Source organism: Tiliqua scincoides, chromosome 3 (assembly GCF_035046505.1).
Source record: "Tiliqua scincoides isolate rTilSci1 chromosome 3, rTilSci1.hap2, whole genome shotgun sequence".
NCBI lineage: Eukaryota > Metazoa > Chordata > Lepidosauria > Squamata > Scincidae > Tiliqua > Tiliqua scincoides.
In genome coordinates this window covers 66,450,776-66,470,578 of record NC_089823.1, presented here as the reverse complement: position 1 = coordinate 66,470,578, position 19,803 = coordinate 66,450,776, and the positions used below count along the sequence as shown (strand labels likewise).

General features: G+C 44.4%; 1 protein-coding gene across 1 annotated transcript; it reads left to right on the top strand.

Annotated features, from left to right (window-relative positions):
* Positions 1–1,580: 1,580 nt before the first annotated feature.
* On the top strand, positions 1,581–19,429 carry ICOSLG (inducible T cell costimulator ligand). Its single transcript, XM_066619843.1, has 6 exons — positions 1,581–1,790; positions 6,854–6,894; positions 9,872–10,216; positions 11,975–12,244; positions 14,536–14,706; positions 17,536–19,429. The coding sequence occupies exons 1-6, from the start codon at positions 1,777–1,779 to the stop codon at positions 17,610–17,612; spliced, it is 918 nt and encodes a 305-aa protein (XP_066475940.1). The 5' UTR covers positions 1,581–1,776; the 3' UTR covers positions 17,613–19,429.
* The last annotated feature ends 374 nt before the right edge of the window (positions 19,430–19,803 follow it).

The window sequence follows — 19,803 nt, the reverse complement described above, 5'->3', positions numbered from 1 at the left end:
GATAATCATTGAGAGAAGCAACTACTGTCTGCTTAGGAACTGGCACTATAATAGATGTCTTCAAGCAAGTAGGGACAGAGCACTGTGACAGAGATAAATTGAAAATATTTGTAAAAACTTCAGTCAGCTTTGCAGTGCAATCTAAGGAGCATGCATTGGATTGTGCTGTCATGGGCAGCCTTCATTCATGAGCCACAATGTAATGAAAGAATGCAACAACGCCACAGTGTAAAGTTCAGTAAAGTAGCTATGGGAAGGAGCAGTAACTGGGGGAAAAATGGTATCTTTGGTCAAAATGGGGGAAACTAGTGAACAAATTTTTTTACACTGGTATGGTTTTGTTTGCAGAAAGCACAATTTGCATAAAGTGGACTACGATGAGATTTCTGTACTGTGATTTGTGCTTTGTAAATTATACATTTTTCAGTGGAAAAAAATGAATTACAGTACAGTGCAATCTTATGCATGTCTATGCAATAGTGTACCCCACTGGCATACTCAGTGGCACCTGTGCCTGGGTAAGATTATACAGGATTGCAGCCTTACAATCACAATTTGTCACTCTCCTTCAATTATAAGATCTGAAAATGTCTCAAGGCGGCATGGACCAAAGGGTTTGGTATGCTAAAGACTCTGCAATTTAAGACTTAGTGCAGTCATCACATTAGTTGCTTTGTGATTTGGACAGCAATAAAATGGAAACATGACTCAGTTGAGACCATGGAAAATTTTAAAAAAGTTAAATAACTCTGTACCCTTAAAAAGCGTTTTACAGTAGCTTTCGGAGCAAAGTGAAATTTGACTTGGACCTAGAAGAGTCTAATGGAATTAAAAGTGCACAAAACCTCCTGGTCTCCACCTCAACCTTATGACAAACTGCAGGATGCAGGTTTTTCCCAGTATGGCCATCTCCTTTCTCCTTCCCCCTTATTTTGCTTACCATCCAGCCTGAAGCTTTGTGGAAAACACGTTCCCTACATTTTGTGACGTGTTAGTTAGTGCTAAGAAAAGTACTGCCCCCCCCATCTCAGCATGTTACTCAGAAGTAAAGCCCTGTAAGTGATCAGGACCCAAATGTGATAGAGGATGCAACTTTCCAGCGCTGGCGCAGCCCCTTGGAAAGGGAACAAGTGTTCCGGAGGCTTCTGGGGCTGCTTCCCTCCTGCAGGATGCAGCGCATGGCTTGATGGCACCACTGCGCCAGCGCTGGGAAGCCGGGGAGGATGGCAGCTTTAGGGGGGCACTCACAACCGAAGCCAGTCCCATCAAACGCCAGCCGTGCAGTGCAGTGCAGTGCTAACCTCTTCCCCAACCGCAGGCCTTTTGCCCCAACAGCAGCGGAAATTCTGCAGCACATGCGGTCAGAGAGAGCTGCACCTGCTGGGCTTCTGCCTGCAACGCAGGGGCTCTGCCGCTCCAGACACACCCGGCGCTGCAGCGCCACCCACAGTGCGGCCACCTTTGGGGGCTGTCCTTACCCCGTTTCCCAGGCAGGCGGAGGGAGGCGCCCGCTGCTGGAAGAGCGCTGTGCCGGCAGGCAGAGGCGGATCCTCCCTCCTCCTCCTCCCGCTGCCCAGGCTTCCGAACCGCGGCGCCCTGGGCAGCAGGTGCTGGCTGGAGGCTGGAAACCCCCGGGTAGGAGGAGGAGCCGCCGCCGCCGCCAGCAGAGCGCCCGGGATCCCCAGCTGGGGCTGGCTGGGGGCTGGCGGGCAGTCTCCTCCTGGGCGATCCAGCCGTGCACGCGCCCCTTCGCTCCCAGATGTGGCCCCGGCCAGCATGCAGACCCGAAGGTGAGTGGACGCCCCCGAGTCCAGGGGGAGCTGCGCTTCTGCTCGGGCTGTCTGTCTGTCTGTCTGTCTCTAGTGATGCGTTTGATTTCAACTGAATGGTCATCAAGAATTCTAAGCATGTAAAAAAAGTGACTTTCCTCCAAGCTGCCACACGAGTCCAAGAACGGGGGGGGGGGGGAGGCAGCAACAAGGGGCTCTTTGCCTGGGGTGGCATGTTGTCCCCCCCCCCACATGTTTATGAGACTTTGCTTGAGTTTATCTACCGTACAGTAGATCCTTGTGATCCTCTGATTCTGATCCTGCAAATTCACTCATCCGCTTCTGTAAAAGTGTGTAATCCATTTTGCCACATACAACACATGTGAGGGAGAACCCGAGTTCCTTGCGTCATGGACAAGCTACTTCTAGCTGAGATTCTGTACAGTCTTCTTGTTATCGTAGAAAAATGAGTCACCTTATTCTAGCAAAATGAACCACAAAGTGAAACTGCAGGACACGAGTTGTTTCTGCGTGCTTGAGACTCCCCAAATAGGTGGGAATAAACTATGTTTCTCAAACTGTAGGTCGCCAGCCCATTTCAGGTGGGTCCCCATTCATTTCAATATTTTAAAAAATATATTCGACTTGGTGCTACTATGGTGTGTGACTGCATTTGGGGAAATGTGACACACCTGTACTTTTAACAGGCTACTGTGTATATGCTTTTAACAATGATAGTCAATGGGACTTACTCCTGAGTAAGTGTGGGTAGGATTGCAGCCTAGGATTGTCAAAAATTTCCTGTGCGGTGATGTCCCTTCCAGTCATGACATCACTCCCAGTGGGTCCTGACCCAGTGCTAAAAAGTGGGACCCTGTGGTAAAAGTTTGAGATCCACTGAGCTTGTAACAGTGGTGTGTTTGTATTCCAATTTCCTTTTACCCACATACACCATACCTAATATTGTAAGTTCTAAACGGGTGAATTGCATTTCCTATTTCTGAACATATAATGGACCAGTTTGGATAGTACTATTCCTCTGGAGCTGGCCCTAAGTGAAAATGGATGTGTCTGCTTTCGCTATGCATGCAGAGGTCTGCTTTTCCCCTTGCGTTGCAGTTAATCCTATTAATCATGGGGGAGGGACACAGAAAAATTGCCCCCTTCTGATTAGGAAAGTTAATGAGGACATGAGGGGAGGGGGCAGGACATGCATACAGATCCGCTATTGTCCAGAATCATTTCAGGATTAAAACTATTGTTGAAATAGACCCAATCAAGCCATTTCTGTCCAACATTGCATATATGCAACAGGGACCAAATGTGTACACCTGTGGGCTGAGCAAAAATGGGCTAACAAAGCAGGAAGATGTGCATCTCTAACATGTGATGTGTGTGGGGGGGGGGGAGGCTGTTCATATGGTACCCAGGGACAACTGTCTGTGATGGGCACACATTTCCATGTGACTGAGTATACCTGGGTTCATTTTTACAGATTAACAATCTTTGTATGCTGTATATAGTTTGTACCAGCATGGAATGTGTGGCTAACTGTACCCAGATGTACATTAGCAGTGATTGTACCCAGCTCACAGATGTATGAGGTACAGCTCGATGTGAATGTATTCCCAGTGCAGATACCTATCCCAGTTCTTAGCCATTCATTCAGGTACAGCATATTGCATCTCTTCCTAGGGGAGGTCCTTGCTTTGGTCTTGAGCACTGTACATGCTGACTGAGGCTTCCTCTATTTGTACAGAATTAATGAGCGAAGGTGCTCTGAGTTTACAGTTCTGCCTGTTTGATGAGTTTGGAAAGGAACACAATTTGGCAGGAAAATGCAGCCCGATTAAATTTGTGCCTCAAGACCATGACACTGCTTTCACAAGTCTTGTACAGGTGGTTCATGAATAATATCAAAATTGAATGCCAGTAGAAAATGTCTTAAGGCAGATGTTTAGCACTGGGACCCACTTCTTTAGAATGAAAATCTCTTAGGACCCACCGGAAATGATGTCATGACCAGAGGTAACATCATCAAGCAGGAAAATTTTTAACGATCTTAGGCTGCAACCCTACCCATATATACCCAGGAGTAAGTCCCATTTACTATCAAAGCGTATACAGAGTTAAAAGTACAGATCTATAACACTTCCCCAAATGCAGTCACATACCATGGGAGCATCAAGTCTAATATATTACAAATAAAATATTGAAATGAATGGGGACCCACCTGAAATGGGCTCATGACCCACCTAGTGGGTCCCAACCCACAGTTTGAGAAACATTGGCTTAAGGAATAAGTATAGATCTAGCAAGCATTCCTAAAAAGTTTGGGAGGCTTTTGGAGAGGAATCTCTCACATTTGTTTTCAAAACCATACCAAGGAAAGTGTTTTTGTATGTTTTTTTAATGGAACTCCAAGAACATGTAATAAAAAGGAGAACAATTCAGAGACATGTACAGTATACCCTTTCTTTGCTGGCCCCACTCCTCCACCTTGTTTGTTGGCCTGGTTGGAAAAACTCAATTTTTCTATTTACCAAAAAACCTCAACAACATAAAAGTTGAATAATATTGTTTAGATAGGGATATTGGCATACGTATTTTGAATTATGCTTACTATTCACATAGGGTTATATTCTAAGAAAATTAGGATTCCGGAGCCCCACTGAAATTACTGGGATTTAGGTTAATCACAGCTAGCCTGCTCATTTAATTCTGATGGGGCTGAGTAATGGCCCAATCCTATTCAACTTTCCAGCACTGATGCAACTGTTCCCTTTACCTTGTCCCCTTACCTTGAGGAGATCTCCTACAGGATACAGCTCACACTCCCTTGGCACAGCTGCATCAGCACTGGAAAGTTGAATAGGATTGGGCCCTAAATTATTTAGGCAGCAATTCATCATATAAATGCTGTTTTCTGAATTGTTTTTAGGTGACACTACAAGGACACTGTGAGTCAATATCTCACAAACTACATAAAGGCTGAAACATAAGTGTAAAAAATATAAAAGATCTGGTGTAGTACACTGGTTAAGAGCATGAGCTATGAACAGAAAGGACTGGTTTAGACAATACTCTTCTCACCTGACCAGCAACATACCGTATTTTTTGCTCCATAAGACGCACCTGACCATAAGACGCACCTAGTTTTTAGAGGAGGAAAACAATGAAAAAATATTCTGAACCAAATAGTGTAATAAAATATTTAATAAACTATAACAGAACAACATTTGAACCATGTAAAGTGAACAGCAGTCAACAGTGGCATTAAGAACCATTATCACTGTCATTAACAAATGGAGAGACTTAAAGGTTTGAGTACTCTAGTTTTCTGGAAACCCCAAGAAAACATCATCGCTAGAGTCAGAATTTATGAAGCTCACAAAAGCAGATGCACACAAATAGGGGATCACATTATCTTTCTGCTACAATGATGTTCTGCCAAATTCCAAACCACTGGGCCTCGTGCCCGCTTAAGGCTGATCAGTCCCCCTTGTGCAACTCACCAGTGCAGCAAGCAAAAGTGAGTCCAGTTCCAGTCCACAGATGCCAAGTAAATCAGTCCCATCAATCAGAGTTACCAAATCAGAGTCTAGAGCCAATAAGCCAAATTACAGTCCAAGGTCAGGCAAATCCATCAGGGTATCCAAGTCCAGTCACAATCCACAGTCAGATTCCAAATTCAATAAACCCAGTCAGTCAGTCTCCTCTCCAACCTGCACTCCTTCAAAACCCACAAACCCTTTCTGCCTCTGGTACTCCTTATATCCCTGAGGGCCCTATTGCCTTCCAGTGGCTGCAGCTGTGCAGCACACTGCTGGATGCCTAGGCCTTACCCTTAAAGGGGCCACTGCTGACACCACATCTACCTCCTCACCAGATCTTCCTGGATTCCAATACAAGGGGGGAAATGAAATCTCTCATTTCGCCTGGAGATCGACTGGTAGCTCTCAATCGACATAATGAGCACCCCTGCTCTAGGGGCTTGCTCAGCAAGACTGCCACCCCACCCACGCTTTCCTGGGCGTGAGCCCCAGTGACTCTGAGACTTACTTCTGAGTAGACAGGAGGGCTTGCTCAGCAAGACTGCCACTCCACCCACGCTTTCCTGGGAGTGAGCCCCAGTGACTCTGAGACTTACTTCTGAGTAGACAGGAGGGCTTGCTCAGCAAGACTGCCACTCCACCCACGCTTTCCTGGGAGTGAGCCCCAGTGACTCTGAGACTTACTTCTGAGTAGACAGGAGGGCTTGCTCAGCAAGACTGCCACTCCACCCACGCTTTCCTGGGAGTGAGCCCCAGTGACTCTGAGACTTACTTCTGAGTAGACAAGAGGGCTTGCTCAGCAAGACTGCCTTCCCACCCACACTTTCCTGGGAAGGCGAGCAGAGCAGAGCGGGTAGGGGGCGGGGCCGGAGGTTTTTTTTTTTTTTGCAGTATTCGCTCCATAAGACGCACACACTTTTCCCTCCACTTTTTTGGGAGGAAAAAGTGCGTCTTATGGAGCGAAAAATACGGTACATAGAAGATATGTATGTGCATGCTCTGACCCTTCTTGAATCTGAATGAGTCGGGGCTAGATTCTTTAATCATGTGGGGAAGACATAGTTTGTCTGAACCACCACCACCCTGCGATTAAGCAACTCACCTAGACTTGGGGGGGTTCAACCAAGATGCACACACACACTATGACCAAATGCATCTTTTAATGCACAGGGCTCATCAGATGATAAAATTATAATCTGAATAGACCCACAACCCAATTCAAATCTTAGCCCTGCCATAAACACATCAACCGCTGTACTTTGCTTCAGTCCTCTCACTGTGTGTAATATAGGAATAAAAATACTGACCAAACTTTAGGTTTCTTGTGTGAGAAGATCTGCACAATGTTATACAAAGAGCTGTTTTGGGGGGAAATGTTATACTAATGCAAAAAGGATTGTTGCTATAAATGCTAGTTGTCTCCACTATCTGGTGGTTAACCAGCTGAGTTTTCCAAATTATGATTGATATATATAATTAGTAACAATTTGTGAAGACTCTGTCTCATAATCTGTATTGATTTTGTTTTAGCCTTGGATTCTTGGCCTTGTTTCTTTGGGTTCAGGGAACTGGTAAGTGATGATTATTGTTTATTAAACCCAATATAATGCACTCTTTAAAAGATGATGATAATACTAGTGATCAAAGCTGATGACAATACTAATCAAAGCAATATTGTCTTTTCCCTGAATGGACTGCAGAGATATAATTTAAAAAAAAACACTTAAAAATATTCAAATCCAATCCAATGCTTCCCAGTGCCCAGGGCTGCAGCCGCGCCAAAACGGCAACTGCTGCATCCAGCAGGGCTGGGAATCAGTGCCGGGTCTCCTTGGATAAGGGAACTTACGCTTCCTAACCCCGTGTAAGACTCAGGCAGCCCCAATAGGTCTCCTTGGTTCTGTGCAAGCTCTGGGCAGCTTGCAGTTGGCCTCCGCCTGGTGCTGGCTCAGTGGGGGCTCATGCGGCACCAGTGCCAGACCAGCAGTAAGTATTTTAGGCGCGCCTTATAGCACGTTTGCAATACTTGGTACCAGTGGTGGGCTGGCGCAGGCCGTAAATCAGAATTTCAAATGATATCCTTGTTTCTTGATCTACTGCCACACCCCTGGTGTGTAAATGGTGTGGCCCCAGAAAAGTGGCCATTCCATAAGCAATCTCCTTTATTCTAAATCTCACTTTATTCTAAAGTGAGTCCCACTATGTATGTTGAGGCTTTCTTTCAGGTAGGGACATTGCATAGGATTTCCGCCTGAATCTCCATGCTGGGAAGAGCTGTACCTGTTCATCTGCTTCCTGCACCAGCTCTCTGCTCACTCTGGCCTTAGAGATGAATCCTTGCAGAGACTCATCCACTCTACTCAAGCAGCATGTAAAACACTGTCAGTAAATGTGCATGTCAGACAGGGTTGCACTGCAAATCTAAATTCCTGTCCAGTGCAATTCTGTATTAGGTAAGGATGCCTGGTGGGTGTAGAGTCATAAGGTTACATTTGGAATATTGTGTCCAGAATGAATACAGCAGGGGTGCTCAATAGGTGGATTGCGATCTACCGGTAGATCGCAAGGCAAAATGAGTAGATCGCGGCGTTCCAACCCCCCCCCTTCAGGTGCCTCTGGGAGGAAACGCCCGGAGTAAGGCCCATTGTACTCAATGGGGCTTACTCCCAGGTAAGTGTGGCTAGGATTGCAGCCTCACAGCCTAATCCTAGGCATGTCTACTCAGGAGTAAGTCCTGTTATACTCAGTGGGGCTCAAGGTACACCAACATATATTGTACACATAAATGTTATATGTTATGATGGCGCGAACATTGTAATAAAAACTCTGGTAGATCTCCGGGCCTTGCTGGGTTTCAAAGTAGCTCTCGAGCCAAAAAAGTGTGAGCACCCCTGGAATACAGGATGTTCGTACAGGAAGAATAAATTTAAGTGGACTTGAATGGTAAAAACTGCTCATATTATTATAACGGGTACCTTGGCCGTTGGGCAGGATACTGAAAGACCTTCGCCTTGTTAACTGTCGTGTAAGGAGTTGTAAATATCAGCAGGAATTCCCCCAGTGAGATAAATGAAGTTCATAGTAAGCTGTTGCAAAACGACAATAGGCTTGCATGAAGTCAGCTAATCTGTCGGAAGTTTTTGTATATGTTTTGGACTTGATTTTGATGACCTGTAATCTGCACTGTGGTATTCAAGGTCCTCCTGATTCTTTCTAGTCCATATAACAGACTGGAAACAAGCAGGATCAGGATCAGGTCGCCACAGACTCCAAGGCCACTTTTCTTGTATATGTTCCTCTGCACAAATTCCTCTGTCTGTGTGACTCTTTTTTGCACCACCTGCATCCTTCTAGACAACCCTGTTTTTGGCTTTATTTCCATCAACTGTAAGCAACTGCTCATTAACCAAAGAAAGAAGGGGGAGGGGAACAGAGAAATGGGATCAGTAGAATTCTCTTTCAAGAGACAACTCTATGTATCCTCACAATCTTAAGATCAGTTACCAGTCCTTTTTCAAACATATCACCCCAGTGTTGATGGAAGACAAGGCCTACAGAAAGGTTAGTTGCCCCCACTCTCTGGAACCCGCTGCCTCCAAGGATTTGCCAATGCCCAGGCCTGAACTCCTCATGAAAAGTTAGCCACATGGTACCCACATAGCTATGACCAATCTACACATGATACAGAGTGAGGTGGTAGGCTGAGGCAGCAGAATTCAAAACTGTCAGAATGCCAGTGGGGAGTTGCTTTTGTTTGTCACATTTTTATATCGTTCCTCCTCTAAGGAGCTCAGGGTGGTATACATAGTTCCTTCCCTCTTTTGGTCCTCACAACAACCCTGCGAGGTCATTGAGACTATGAAATAGTAACTGGTCCAAGACCACTCAGAAAGCTTCAAGGCTGAGTGGGGATTTGAACCTGGATCTTCCAGGTCTAAGTCCAACTCCTAAACCACTACACTAGTGGTTCCCAAACTTTTTAGCACTTTTTGAAACAACCTAGATTGGGACATTGGGACCCACCTAGATTTACCAGACTTTAAAAAAAGGAGATTTAGAAAGAAATTATTTACTTGTAAATGTTATAACCAGAAAAAAATCCCTCAGACATTTATCTGCCTATATTTACACATGCTTACAAACTGCAGGAGCAATGCTCTTTGCAGGGTCATTAAGCAGCTCCAGTATCTGATTGAATAGCCTCAGGGCTTGAGGCAATTAGTTATCTGATCTTTCCATCACTCTTTGGTGACCCAACAAAAGTCAGGTCCGGACCCACCAGTGGGTCCCACAGTTTGGGAACTACTGCACTACACCATCCAATACTTCCCCATGCAAAAAGACAAAGAAAAACCCCAAACACCTCACTGCATGTAGTAAATGAGCACTTTGGATGAAAGGTGTAGCAGCCAGCTTTCCATGCTTCTCTGGGTTATTTCTCATTTAAATTCAGGGAGACTGAAAGGAAATGGTACCTTCATAAAAACTAGATGACTTGCAGAGAAGCATTGTAATGTTGTTTTTATAATGATCTTCTTTGTCTTTTAGTTAATGGAACTGAAGTCATGGGCATCATAGGAAGTGCTGTTGAACTAAGATGTTGCTATGAGAAAGAACTGCTTGTCACAGATGAGTTTAGAGTACAATGGCAAATAAAGGGAGAGCAGTCATGCCTTGTGGATGCCTATTTTCCTAATGAGAATCAAATAAAGAAGTGCCCACGATTCAGCAACAGGACTCGGCTGAGTGACAGACTGAAGCAGGGGGACTTTACTCTGCAGCTCTTCAATATCAGCCATAATGATGAACACACGTATACATGCCATGTACAGAAGAAGATAAATAGGATATTTACACACGTTCACGATAGCAGTACAACCCTCAAAGTGGCAGGTGAGCATCTCTCTCTCTCATTGCAAACCTTTGCCAATCAGTATTCATTGGACATTCAGTGGCCAACTGAACATTCCCTTGTAGGCTCTCCCCCCTTTTTTTCCTCAGAATTGTTTTGAGGCCAGATAATTGCATATATGAAGTGTGTTTGAAAATGTGTTTCCGAGTTACACAGAACTCTACATGAGAACAAAACAGCAAAAGCATTTGGAACCAAAGCCTTGTGCTAACTAACACATCAGCAACAGACCAGTCCAGTTTCTCCCTTCTACTGTGTGCATGCCTCCATCATGCACACATCATGCACACATGAGGCCTCTGCCATCAACTTCCTTTCCCCTGTCTGGTGCACTGAAACTTATTTTAACAGACGAGCTGCTCACTCCTAATTGCTTACATAGGGCAGGGGCTGGATTAGTCAAATAGTGATCACTTGAATATAATGCAAATGTACTGTTGCATTTTCCATTGGGTGTGTGTTCCATTTTTACTTTTCACTAAACCACTGGTTCTCAAACGTCCTCGGAGTTCAAGGATCAGGGTAAGTCTTTGTAGGGGCGTGGTGGAAAGCAGTAATGTGATTCCCAGGATTATGCTGCTGGGGGGGGGGGGAGAGGGGGCTTTTTTAAAATTAACTTACCTGCTGCTGGGGTCTGGGGGATGCGGGGAGTCCCACGGTAACCTCTGTAGGGCTCCCCATGGCTTGTAGCAAGTTAAAAAAAAAAGCTTTTTTACTTTCTACAAGCCACAGGAAATCCTGCAGAGGGCTCAGTGGGGCTCCGTGCACCCCCTGAACCCCAGCAGCAGGTAAGATGTTAAAAAGCCCCCTCTTCTCCCACAGCAGTGTAATTCTGGGGATCACATCGCTGCCTTCCCCCTGCCCCTGCTCCTGAAAGTGAAAGGAGCAATGGTTCTCCAGCAGGTGGGTCATGACCCACCAGTTTGAGAACCACTGCACTAAACTAACATTTGATGAATCAAAATCCCCATGCAGCTCATTGCCTTTGCAGAATAGGGTGAGGGGCATGTCTTGGAGCTAAAATGAACCCTCCCCCCCCCAAAAAAAAATATAATGAAATGCACAAGAGCACTTCAGGCATGCCCATTAGAAGTTTGCTGATTGTGCATATTGACTTTCCCTAAATTTAACCCTGACTTTGGGGCCATGCTATGCTGATCTCCCACAAACCCATAATGTAATAAATTAGGGCAGTGCTAAAAGACACACTGTTTAGTTCTCGAATTGGTACCATATCCCCTTGCTGCATTTGTGGGTTAAGACTGTGCTGCTTCGGTGGAGAGAGGATATCCATGCAAGCTACCCAGTACTCAGAATGACACTGAGCTGATTCCCTGCTGACCCTCTGGAACATTTTGTGGCAAACTATTGCAGACCATTGAACTGTGCTGAATGGTGAACTCGGATCAGATGGGCCAAATACCTGGCAGTCTAGTGGCTTCTTGCATTACTAGTTCTGCAGCAAGGCAGCAAACTAGTAACACAAGAGGCCCCAGTGCCAACAAATTGCAGGTCCCACCACGTGTGATGAGATAGTAAGAGGGCAGTGCAAGACACTGGAGGAAAGATGCAGGAATGGTTTTCTCTAGAAGTTTTGGAATTCCTCAGCCAAATGTATTTTCCCTCCAGCCCTATGTTGTTATACCCTGTGGTTGTTATACCCCCAGCCCTACCCAAGTGGCAGCTCAGTCTGTGTGAAACGTATAAAATTACAGGATCTTTACTTCTTTTTTTCCCAGCAAATTACAGCAAACCAGTCCTAACAGGTCCTGTGGAGTCTGGGGCAGAAGTGACGTTTACTTGCAATTCTAGCCACGGATACCCAAAGCCAAATGTGTATTGGATAAATCAAACAGACAACAGCCTCTTGAAAGCTGGGTCGACGGAGCTGACTCCGGAACCCAGTGGAACTTTCAGTGTCTCCAGTACACTCACGATTAAGGGTGCTTCGTCTGGTGGCAAAGTAGGATGTGTCATTGAAAATGAGCGACTGCACGAAAACCTAACTAGTAAGTGGATTTTCGGCCAGTAAGTGAATGTTCATATGCTCGCTTATCTACTCTTATCCATATGCAGTGAGATGTTTGTAATGAAGGACAAATGTGCTGGAGAGCAACGGCAGTGTCATGTTTAGCAAGTTGGACTTGAAGTAGGAGAATCATATTCAAGTCCCTTGTCAGGCATAAATTTCACTTTGGGCGCCTGGAGCTAATCCTTTCTAGAGCCTAGCCTATCTTATGGGGCTGTTGTGAGGAGGAAAAGATGGGGTGAACTAGAAGTGCTGCTCCTGAATGCCTTCCTGGAAGATGGGGCTAAAAATATAACAGTACTCATGAAAAAAAATTGATCCTAGCTACCAGCCTTAACCACATAATATTTTGGGGTTATTTTTTAAATCAGTTGCAATATCAATGAAATGTTGTAATCTTGCTTGAAACAGAGGTGGGAATTTTCATCATTAAATCTAATATCAAGAAGCAGTTGCAGGGTTGGTTAGTTCAAATTAGCCTGTGAAGTTCAGCGTGTGTTGACCTGCCTCTTGAGTCTCACTGCCAGGTCTGCCAAGACTGCCAAGTCCCAGTCATGCAGTGCCTTGACTTAGTTCCCTTTCCTATGAAACATTTACGTTTCCAGAGCAATGATTTTCAACCACTGTGTCGTGGCGTATTAGTGTGCCGTGAATGGTCTGCAGGTGTGCCCCAGCAGCTTGGGAGAGAGTCATTTATTAGTAGGGCCATTGGGGAATGTGAGCCTGCCACTGACAACACTGTGTGCCTTGTTAATTGTCAAAAAAGTGATAGTGTGCCTTGATCATTTTAGTGCCTTGTCGGTGCACCGTGAGATGAAAATATTGGAAATTGCTGTTCTAGAACCTTCCAGGGGCTACACCAGGCAATCATTTGCTTCCCTAGTTATCTGGATCACAGTCTCTGATCCTCAAAACTCCCTTGCCTCTCTTGGGCTTCTTGCTCATAGCACACAGTTCCTCTTGCACCTGTGTAAAACTTTGCCATAGCCTCTCTTTCTGCTCAGTTCTCCCCTTTTCAAGCTTCGTATCTTTTCCTCAGGACTCTGTGTTTTAGACCACTCTAACTTGGTTGCACTTCTATTTACCATCTTAACGGGGGGTAGCCTTCCTACATGCCTGCCTCATTCCCACCCATCCCCTCTAGAGGAGGGAGAGCATGCTGCCTCCAGCAGTGTGAAAGCATGCTGCCTCCAGCACTGTGCCCCTGTCCCCTCACATGTACCACATTTGTCTGCATAGACAAATATTGTAGCTGGAGAGTGATCATGAGCTCAACTGCTGGGCACATTTCTCTGTGGAGATGGGAGATGAGGGGGGAGGGGAGACTGAGAACCCATGGCACAGAGACAGAACGTCTTGCATGTTCCCACTTCCTCTGACACTGTGTGAACTTTTCATTGCCTGCATGATGATCTGAACAGGGCTACAGTTGCCAAGGAAACTTGCTTTCTCTACATTCCCCAAGCCCATCCAGCAACAATCATACCAGTAATTTTCCACTTCAACAAAAATGTTGGAATTGGATGCTATAGTACAAGAAGGACTGGGAATGGGGAGAAACCGGTCCCCAACATGATGGGTGAGAGGTAGCTACAGTTGGTTTCCTTCATCCATATACTAGAACAGAGAACAAGTTTGTAATGGGAAAATCCCCCAATTCCTGCACCCCACCCCCTGCAGGTTAAAGCCTTTCCAAACACCAGAGTTAGCTGCTCCCCATGACTCAGGCCTTCAAGAGAAGAAAGTGACTGTACAGGAGGTAGTAGTCAGAAAAGCAGTGTTTGAAGGTACGACTTGGAGAGCTGTTCCCTGGCCATCGGCGTCTGACTGTATCAGCCTGTAAGGTGTTTAGGCTTTTTCCAAAAGCACAAAGGAAATGGTGCCGCCTCCTCAGCCCTGCAGCACAGCAACTGGGAAGAGTTCCAAAGGCGGCTTCTGCAATCTGGCTGCCCTTATGGGAAGCTGCTGTTCAGGGGCAGAAAGTCAGAAGCTCTGCTGAGTGCATGCAACTTCTTAGACATGCTTAACTATTGCAGTGGCGACGGCTGTTTCCACTCTCGTACCTGTAGTTCATGCAACGAGACAATGATGGTTCATTTTGTTAATAAACAATCCTGAATTTATTTTGGGTGCTTGTAGTGACTTTGGTCACAAGTGTGATGAAAGCATACAGACATTCAGCTGTGCAGTTGTGTGTCTACAAACTAATTCTGATGGAGCCACAACATGACGAGATCTGTTTGTTTCCCCTGCTCCCCTTAATTGATCCAGATTCAGTTGTTGGAAACAATCTACCAAGCAGCTCTCCTTCTGCCCAACCGGAAACCCAAGCTGCTGTGCCACAAGCTGTTGCAGTGAGCATTGTAGTACTACCTCTTGCCATTCTTCTCGGCATCTGGTGGTGGTATAAAAGGAGGTGGTCTCTGCAACAAAAATATACTGGTAAGTAAACAGAACATCTGTTTTAACTCCAGTCTGCCAAGATGGTTAGCCTGATGTTTCCAAGGTAGCCATATTTAGTCTAGGCCAGGGGTGTCAAACTTATTTCATACCAAGGGCCAAATAGTATTAATGATGCCTGCTAAGGGTCAAAAGTGATGTCATTCGCCAGGAAGTGACATAATCAAACAGATCATAACCAAAAATAAGCACTTTTTCTCACTTAGGAACTCATTAGCTGCAAATGACAGAAAACACACAAATCTTGATCATATTTCAAGACCTGGGAGAGCCCAGTTTTCATGTGAGCTGCCCTTTCGGCAGTGCCACCTCAGCACTGCTCAGCAACTGAGAGCCCAAGGGCTGGATAAAAAGCTTCTGTGGGCCACATCTGGTTCCTGGGCCTTATGTTTGACACCCCTGGTCTAGGCAACTCAAGTCGCTTCTCATATGCAGAATAGACATGATCCCCTGTGGTGCTTCTTAGCCGCTCTCTTCCAGCTAGAAGACTTGCATATCAAGGGGGGGGGCCCTTTTCCAATTGCCTATAGAGTTGCTCTGCACTGTATTTGAAGAATAAGGGTGCAATCTTGTCCTCTTCCAGCGCTGGCACTGGAGTGCAAGCACATTTATGGCACCGAGAGAACAAGGAGCGCCAGTGCTGGGCACATCAGTTACACTCTTCCGGACCCACATCATCACGTTGAGGGGTGGAATGTCTGAATTGACCCTAGTCACACAGTTAAAACACACCTTTAAATGTAACTATAAATATATTATGCATGCTCTTCCTCACATGATGGATGACCAGAGATAGAAAGTAATGCGCAAGAGAGTAGTAACTGGAAAGAAGAGTCCATAGGTACCATACAAGTGATTCTCCATTAAGAACCAAGTCAAGATCACTTGATCTGAGAGAGGTGCACACAGAATATACATAATTTGACCAATAGGGCTCCTGTTCACTATTTCTGGAGCATGAAAATTGTTGCTGGCTAGAAATGTTTTCAGGCATCCTTTTATAAACATAAAAGTTAGTGTAGGACCACTTTGCTATCCATGCAGGACATCCGTAGCATATAATTGAGAGTGTTCACTGGACCTTAAGGATTTTATTGTAATACATAAAAATTTATAACCAGAGCAAATATCCAGATAGTTGTTTCAATAATCCCATGACTGACTTCATAGCAGTGTCCAAGGGAGGAAGCCAAATATGCATCATTCCCAGCCATGCTTCTGCTTTTTGTCAGCCTTGAACTTTCAGACTTCTAAAAGGGGCAAGGAGTTCTTTGATCAAGAATGTCACTTTAGCAAACAACATCCATATGAGTCTCTCCCAGCATTCGTGCTGACAGATTGATGGTGTTTATAGAGCTCCTTTCAGTTTACTTGTGGGGAAAGGACAGCTGTTGGGTACAAAAATGAATCTCTGGTTTAAGAGATGGTAGTGTCTTGGTTTTTAGAAAAAAGTAATGTTTCTGCTTTTGCTGTTAGCCATATCAACAAAATTGGCCATGGCAAGGCATATTCAAAACAGGGAGAAAACCACAAAATAAGCATTGATTCCAAAAAATGCAGAATTAGACCCACATTCACAAGACATTCTATTAATCAAGGAGGCCTTCTAAGACATGTTAATCCATGCACTTCAATGCTTGCTAACAGCCGCAAAGACAGTGAATCATGAGCCATTTTTTTGTAGATAGTGATAATGAGCTTGCTTCACTTTCATAAATTCTCCTTCCACATAGGTTGGTTGTTCTCCTTGTGCATTTTCATGTAACCCCTCAATTGTGTCTCAAACGTGTCATCACAGTGTTTTTAGCATAATAGACCCTTAATGCTCAACTATCAGTATTATTACTGTAATTTATAGGATAATTACTGGTCAAAAGTACAATCATAAATGAAACTTGTTAGTTTAGAAATATCAGTATGTATCAGGAGTAGTAATCCACTGTTTCAGGTTTATTCTTCGTAAAGGAGAACAATTTTGAAAGATATCCATATACGAGCCTGGATTCACATTTTAGCTAGCCCTAAGATGCAATGTACCAAAGTGCCTTTTTCCAGAAAGTGCCTCAAAAACAGATGCTGGAATGTGACAATTCAGCTCCAAAACATACAGAAGTTGATAAATTTGTTATCAACTTCTGTGTGTTCCATAACTGAACTATTTTCCCCTCTGAGTGAAACTGATTTCAGGCAGTTGAAAGGATATTTGGGATTTTTGAAGGGAAGTCTTCCCGTTTAAGGAAGTCTGTAAATATGTAGATTTCACTACAGCAGTGTGAAAACCCCCTAATGTAAATTTTGATGAAATCTTCTAAAAACCCAGATTTGGGAGAAACTGCTTGTCTATCAGTATTTTTTCACATTAGGAATATTCAGAGATTGATGTTCACCATAGCTGAAACCCCCATCCAGTGAGATTTGGTAAAAATCCATGAAAGGTAACAATATTCTGAAATCAAAGTGACGTACATGCTTTCCTTCCTCTGAATTGAAAATGCAGGGGTTTTGGACCACCTCCTATAGACAAACTATTAAATGTCCTACATTTCTGTCTCCTTAGCTTGTATAGAAATTAGAATAGAATTTACCTGTACCTATCTTTCTGTGTACATAAGAATCCGCAACATAGGTGTGGAGATAAAGCTTCAGAGAAGGGCAACGAACCTGGTGTCTGTCCCCATGCAGAATGACGTTTTGTAGTCTCTTTCCCAGGGTACATATTTTGATTCTGTCCCACTAAATGAATATCGGTATCAAGCAGTTCTCCTTCTGTTCGTATGTAAGTAAGAGATTTTTTAAATTTAATTTTTAAAGCTCCTGCTGAAATGACAGACTTCCCAAGACCTTGGACTGCTGGAGAGATACCAGGAGATACAGAAGCAGTACCTTAAAGCAAAAGAAGTGGCTTTGCCTAAGACGTTGGTGGCTGAATGTTTCTTTGTGTGTGCACATGTGTTTTCCCCTCACAGCAGAGTACAGAAGATTGGAGCAAAACACTGACAACTGGTCTTAAGGTCTGCCAGCAGCTAGCAACTGGTGAAAGGTGCAATTGTAGCCAGTGCATGACAGAAAGATAATGCCTTTTGTTTGAGAGTTTGTCTTATGAAAAGAAAAGGGGAAAAAGAAAACCAGAATGGCATGCTTTTTTGGACATAGGCCAAGACTGACACCACGGAAACACTGACTCTGACGCACCCAGTTGAACTATCCATGGAGTGCTTTAACTCTTTGAAAATCTTTTTTCTCAGAAGGAGCTTGTCTTTCACATCACAAACGCTGGGCCTGAACTCCCTTGGTAGGAAAAAAAGTGACCCACATATGTGGTTAGGGGTTTTAATCTGTAGCCTTCAGCAACTGAGTGGAAGAGAAGTACTGACTCTCACTTCATCTTTATGAAGGCCTCTAGCATGGTAATGCTGATGCAGAGGAATTGGGGCAGGGCCCCTGGATGAAGAATTTTCTGGAACCTCAAGTCCAAAGAAAGTGCTTCAGTGCAATGCAGAACTAATTTGTGGAAAATTGCTACTACACTTGGTGATGGACACAAGTTTGGATGGTTTTGCAAGGGAATTGGACACATTTGTGGTGGTCGAGTCTGCTGGTGGCTACTTGTCATGATTACTGTATGGCCTTCCTGTTCCTGCCACTGAGTACCAGTAGCTGGGGAGCAACAAAGAGCCACTAATACCAGCTTCCCAAAGACATCTGGTTGGTCACTGCAAAAAGTAGGATGTTGGATCTGATGGTCCTTTGGTCTGATCTAGCAGAGAGCATTTTGTGTTCTAAGGTTCTAAGGTGGTGGAGCCCAGCCTTCCAGTGGAGGAATACAGCATGGGAGATGCCTAGAAAGAAACAAAAAAATTGATTACTTACCTGAAAACTCTTCCAAGTAAGCACGTCTGAGAAGTGAGAATCTGTCTTTAAAACACTATTGCCTGTGCTCCTCAGTTACTGTACATATCCCTGTTCTTCAGACATGTCGCACATTAACAGAACAGATGTCCTTAAGCCATCTGATTTCTTTCAAAGTTACATCTGTGACAATTTAGTTTAACTGAACTGAGATGTGAATAATTCTGCAATATGAAAGATTGATGTTTTTCTGTCTTTGTCTTTTAGTCTCTCATTTTTAATATAACCAGCATGATGACCACAAAGAGTGTTTTGTCCCCTATGTCAGAATGGCAGGACGGATGTGAATGGTTGTCAGATGTGGGTCCCACAAAAGCAGTGTCAGGCAATTCTGACTCCCCGCCTACCGAATATAACCTGCAAAGCAGGACCCATGGCTCCCCAGTGATGACCTATAGAATTCATGCAAGTCCATGCGTTTGTGTGTTCCACTTCTTGCTGTAATGTGACAAGCAGGTTCCTATCTATCTTGCTCCCAGTGAGGTCACTCAATCCCAAGACTCAAATAAAACTTGTGGACCCTAGATCAGGGCTTGGCTGCCCTTGTAAAGACCTGTTTTGGATGTTGCTGTTTCTCTGACGATGTAGGCTTGTACCAGCCCTTCATTTTTTCTTGTAATGTACAAAGCTGCTCTGCTATAGCAAGATGTGGGGGTTCTAGTTGCATCTGAAAGTCACACCTAGTTCTACAAGTGCATAGACATGATGAGCCCTCGCATTGCCCAATACACAGAAAGCATAAAAAGAGTTGACTCATGTTGGTGATAGTAAACCCAGCCTAAATTGCTGGGTGAAAGATGAGGCCAGCTCAAGCACTGGGTTACATTCCCAAAGCATATGCCTCTGTTTTTCTGTTAAGCATAACTTCTTGTTCTTGTAATTGCAATTAATTCCAGCTGTTCCATTTTCTGAGCAGACATAACTTTGATAGCAGCGTTATTTTCTCTTCAAAGCAAAATCAAGCCAAATAAAAGAAAATTAAAACATGCAGGCTTTAGAAATGAACTTGAACTAGAATATAGAAGAAAAGGAAGATCTTTGTTGATGAACCACAGCTTGAAAGACTGAGCTACAACTTTGAGGTGAATGAAGAGAACCATGCGTGGCACTCTTCTTATTGATCACAATATGAATTTGGGCAAGATCTTTCCCTTCCAATGGACAATATAA

Bases quoted from the DNA above. Each gene is read 5' to 3' on its own strand.
- ICOSLG (XM_066619843.1), top strand. The intron at 10,217-11,974 runs GTGAGCATCTCT...TTTTTTTCCCAG, and splicing joins TACAACCCTCAAAGTGGCAG to CAAATTACAGCAAACCAGTC. The intron at 14,707-17,535 runs GTAAGTAAACAG...TAATTTTTAAAG, and splicing joins TCTGCAACAAAAATATACTG to CTCCTGCTGAAATGACAGAC.